Consider the following 4,805-nt stretch of genomic DNA (forward strand, 5'->3'; position numbering starts at 1 on the left):
CCCCACCCAGGTTATCCTCGAATTCCCAACATGTATCAGGAACGCGAAGATTGCCCTCTGCCGGATAAGCTGCGAGGTTCATAACTCCTTGGAAACTATTTCCTAGGGGTTGCTTCACGAGCCTAGTGATTGCTCTAGCCGATGACCTCATCTCGTAAAGGTTATCCCTATACGTTCCCATTACCCGGTGCAATCTGATCTTAACGTCCCCAAAACACTGACAAGATCGTACAGCGATAATTCGTAACGTGCCGCCCCTCGAAAATAATGCGAAAATTCAAAGACCCTCTTTGACTAACGATCGCGAACGACGTCGATTAGAACGGCCGATTGACTATAGGTGAATTTTCTGGTACCCTGAAAAAAAAAGAAAAAAAAAAAAAATCTTAATCCCATGAAAATCCAATCAGGTTCCATAGCCAAGCCACGTAAGACAGCAACCCCCTAAACGTATCCCAATATCTAGGAAGACTCTGGTCAAACGAGCCATGAAATAAGGGATGATCGATCAGTGAAATAAAAATCTCGTATATACAGTGATAGGTTGTATATCGTGAAAACGTACGTATTAGCTCCTTATCGAAGGGTTCATTAGTTCATAGCGTGACTGTTGGTTTACGTAAAAATCAGTCATTACCTCCCATCCTCCCCAACCCCCCCCGCCCTCCTTCGCGTGACGTAACTATATGAAGCCATTGCCCTTGTCCTTTTCGGGGGAAACTTTGATGGCCTTACTTGACTGTGATATACCGACTGGTATGTGGTACATAATGGAGGGTGGCAAAGGGTGGATTTCCAATGGCGCGAGCGAAGGGTGGATAAGCTTTGTTGTTGTTCGCGAACGCGAACTCGAGTGAATTTGATGACGCGAGCACAATCAGGTGTGATTGATGCGCGTGCCAATTCTCTTCCACTCTCCCCACCCACCACCCACCCATGTCGCGTGGGTATGAATATTTCTACGGCAATGAAAGATCTGGGTAATATCGGTCCTGCTGTACAGTGGGCGAAGGTCATTGGTGCATTATTGGTAGGGGGGTTGTCGAAAATATTTTTTTTTTTTTTCAAAAATATTTTCCCTTGAAATTCGTACAGGTCGTTCATTGACGAGGGTAGTAAATTTTCTTATCTGCTGGAAAATTTTCGCACTCGGCTTTGCAGTGGCGGTGCGATAAGGGATGGTTCCTTAAAGTGCCTAACGCGATGAGGCTGCAAGGGCGGAAAGGCGACGGTCTTAATTGCATGATCGTAGAGAAGGGTTATGGGGTCCTGTGGGAATGAAGGAAAAAAAAAAATATGTTCACAAATTATCGCCTCAACGTTTCTTCGTGATCGTTCGCGTAATTGGCTAAAACGAGGAGCAGATCGATGCATGTTAATTAACCGCTAATTATTTACGCGCGGCAAACAGAGTTTGTAGTTTGTCGAGGGGCAGGTAGCCGGAACGATGTTTGAGAAGGTTAAATTGTTTTCGAGGGTTGTATCGTGTAAGCGGCCATGTTTTGCGGTCGATATGAATTATTAAAGCTGACCGTAGGAAAAGAGACAATTAACCCTGGGGACGTCGACGAGGCTGTTCGACGTTAAGGGTTGAGCCACGGGGGTAGTAAACGGCGGTAGTCGGGACTGTTAATTTTTCTGTCTTTACGTAATTACGTAACGATGAACTCTGACGCGGCTTAACGGGAATAAGGAAGCCAGACAATGTGTATGAAATTAATTGTTTACCTACCTGTTGGCGTGCATGGAGTTCTGGCCGCTTCCACCAGGTCCTCACGACTTCCTGGTGGCGCCTCCAGCATCGCGGAGCTTCCAGAAAATGTCCGCACGCAGAGCAGGCTCAACGCTGAAAGAAGATGAAATTGAAGTTTAAAGAAGAAAGTAAAAACTTCCGTATATCAAATTTTTATATCGTTTTCGATTGTCAGCCCATTATATGTTTTTCAGACGTATAAAACCACTGGGACTGGAATATCTCGCTAGGAATATCCTGGACTCTGGGTATCGACCTACTTGATATCCTGTTCCCATAGGAAGTTTCTTCCTCGAGTAAAGTTCCTTCACGTTGGCGACACTTCCCTGCCTGCTATCTTATATAGCTGTAACGTTCACTTCGAATTGGTCCAGATCGAGCCTGGGTCCGAAGATGTTTTCTTAAGAGGCACTTGGACTTTGTGGAAAGTTAACGCAACTTGTGAAAGGTATCGGATAAGAGAGAAAGGGAGGCGACAAGAGAAGTAAGAAAATAATAGAGATAAAGAAGGGCAGTTCAGTTGTCAATAGGATAATTGAAAAAAAGATGCTCGATGGTTTTACGTACTTTTAGTTATGCAGTTCGACGGTAGGAGGCGCCACAGGCGGATAATTATGGCGTCCTTACTTAGCATTTTACCTCTTCTCTCTCTCTCTCTCTCTCTCTCTCTCTCTCTCTCTCTCTCTCTCTCTCTCTCTTCTACCCACTCACTTAGTCGTTTGGCATTCAATGGCTCTTTCCTGGAAAATGGCTGGTGCACCATACATATTTATAGGCCCTGTCGATCCCTCCGGGAATTTGGTAAGACAGGGCAACGGCGGCTATAGGCTGTTCCTGAAACTTTTACTTCAAGAAGAGGAAGAAAAAAAGAAGAAGAAGAAGAGGATTGCCCTTCTAACCTCTCCACTCTCTTATCATTTTCACTTCCTATTTATTTCTACCTTCCATATCGGATCTGTGCACTGAATCAATAATATTCTGTCGCGTCATTACACATTTCACACCTTTAGACGGTTACTCAAAAAAAATGTTTTTTTTTTCAAAAAATTACTTCCCTTCTCTCCACGTCCTACGTTATCCATATCCATAAGTCGTATAAGAAATTTTTACCAAGTAAAATGTAAAATCTCAACCACCCGTCTCTCAAGCACTAAGCCATGGCAGTTTACTAAAGCCAGTTTCTTCCTACCTTTTAATCTTCTTCGACTTCGCTATTTATTATCACCCTCGACATCAACGAACATTTAAGACACTAACGCGCAACGCTACGTCTTCGAGTTCCTTGCGAAAATACCCGATGCTTGTATATACGAAGGTGGCGTTTTAATTAAATTTTCACGACCACAGGCGTGCAGAGAATGTTCGCAATAATGTACACGTTCCCTACGATATATATATATATACATACGCTACCCGGTCTTTCGTTTTTGGGTACCACGTTTTTAGTCCACCGGAAGTTGACGTTACGTTGAAATATAAGAATAAAAAAAGTGGTATAAAAAAATGTGTCTATCAAGAAAAAAAAAAAAAAAAGGAAAAATGGCCGACATTTATCCACCCTTATCGCAGCATCTCACCGTAACACCGGAAGGAAGATGAGATTATTGAAAGGGGTCTTCAAACTTCAGACTGGTCCACACCGATCATGGACAAGTGTTTCCGCGAATCCGGCAACGTTTTTCCCCGTAGATACGGGGGAATTCTCGTGAGAAGATTCGATAAGCTCGAAAGCTTGAAATTGTTAGCGATCCGACCTTTTGTGGTCGGAGAGCATGTCTTTCGCAAGAAAAGAATCTCGACTGCGACAGAAGTCGCTTTGTCTCGGAGTCTCTTTCTTGATCGTCTCCACTCGGTCGGAATACTTTGCTCGGAGCTCTCGTACGATTCTTTGTGTCGAACGGATCGATCTTTCACTTAAATTTTTCTTTTCTTTCACTCCGCACGGCCCTAGCCCACCTTCATTTACCAATTCCAGCCTGTAATATTTACGAGTCCCATTCGACCCTTTCGCCGGTGCGGAATTATGGTCAGACCCCGTTGCGGACACAGACGTCGCTGTGTGCTCCGAATACAAGAGAGGAGCGTCGTGACGCCTGGCAGTAGCTGACACTTTCCCATTGATGCGGAAAAAGACCGCAATCAAGGATTAGTACGGAATCGCAAGATCAAAGGCTTGGGAATACCAGACACGTAATATCGAGAGGAATTCGGACGGGAATCAAGATTAAAGGGATTCATGGATGCTTTACGGTAATTGAAATTGTTTTCGAGTATCTGCCCGGACGAAAGATACTGCCTGAGAGAGATGAGCGATAAGAAAAAAAAATAATAATTAAGACAAAAGACACTTGATTAAGAATAATTACCGTTCTAGTTAATCGAGCATTCGAAAAGGGATGAAGGTTGGGGTGGAGAATTTTGAGTTAAGAATTTTTCACATTCCTAAAGGAAATTTTTTTTTTTTTTTTTTTTTTTTTTTTTTTTTTTTTTTTTTTTTTTTTTTTTTTTTTTCGAACCTACCTTACTTTTTTTTCCCTCTTTTTCCTCCTTCCTCTCTTCTTATTTTCTATCCCTCTACAGGGATAAACTCTCGCGTTCCAAACCTTTGCCAAACCTCAGGAATTTCCAGCGTCTACAGTTCCTGGGCTAACGAGCAAGGTCGTTAAGGTTGCACTAATGCGCGACAGTCGTGACGTAAGGATTGATATGTGCTCGATCGAGATTCCAGTAAAATTTCTATCCACTTTGCATATAGACAAGGTACCGGGTGTCCCATTTAACGCGACTGATTTTGACATTTTGGAATATACGAATCGTGGGTTGAAGCCTCGCTCATTATATATGCATATATACCTTATATTTATATATACATATATGTATTTTTTTTTCTAATATATAACGTCAACCAATTCCATAAGGAAGAGAAAAAGTCATTTCGAGATCCCATAAGTGTGCTGGAATGTAAGCAGTGGAATTTCATGACGGGACAAAAGTCACGGAATTTACTTATAAAAATACCGCAACCCCTTCGCCCCCCCCCCCCCCCCAAATT

At 42.9% G+C, this 4,805-nt stretch overlaps 1 protein-coding gene across 5 annotated transcripts in view; it reads right to left on the reverse strand.

Annotated features, from left to right (window-relative positions):
* Positions 1–4,805, reverse strand: part of LOC107264883 — an 88,985-nt gene that overhangs the window by 15,688 nt on the left and 68,492 nt on the right. For 2 of the 5 annotated variants that reach the window (XM_025082077.1, XM_015733660.2), the window contains one exon: positions 1,733–1,846. In XM_025082077.1, the coding sequence (XP_024937845.1) occupies positions 1,733–1,802 (70 nt within the window). In that variant the 5' untranslated portion in view covers positions 1,803–1,846. Of the gene's footprint in view, positions 1–1,728; positions 1,847–2,013; positions 2,411–4,805 lie in introns of those variants that run through there. The other 3 variants (XM_025082078.1, XM_025082079.1, XM_025082076.1) reach the window with 3 other exon arrangements.

The sequence above is a fragment of the Cephus cinctus genome, unplaced genomic scaffold, assembly GCF_000341935.2.
Source record: "Cephus cinctus unplaced genomic scaffold, Ccin1 Ccin1_scaffold0201, whole genome shotgun sequence".
NCBI lineage: Eukaryota > Metazoa > Arthropoda > Insecta > Hymenoptera > Cephidae > Cephus > Cephus cinctus.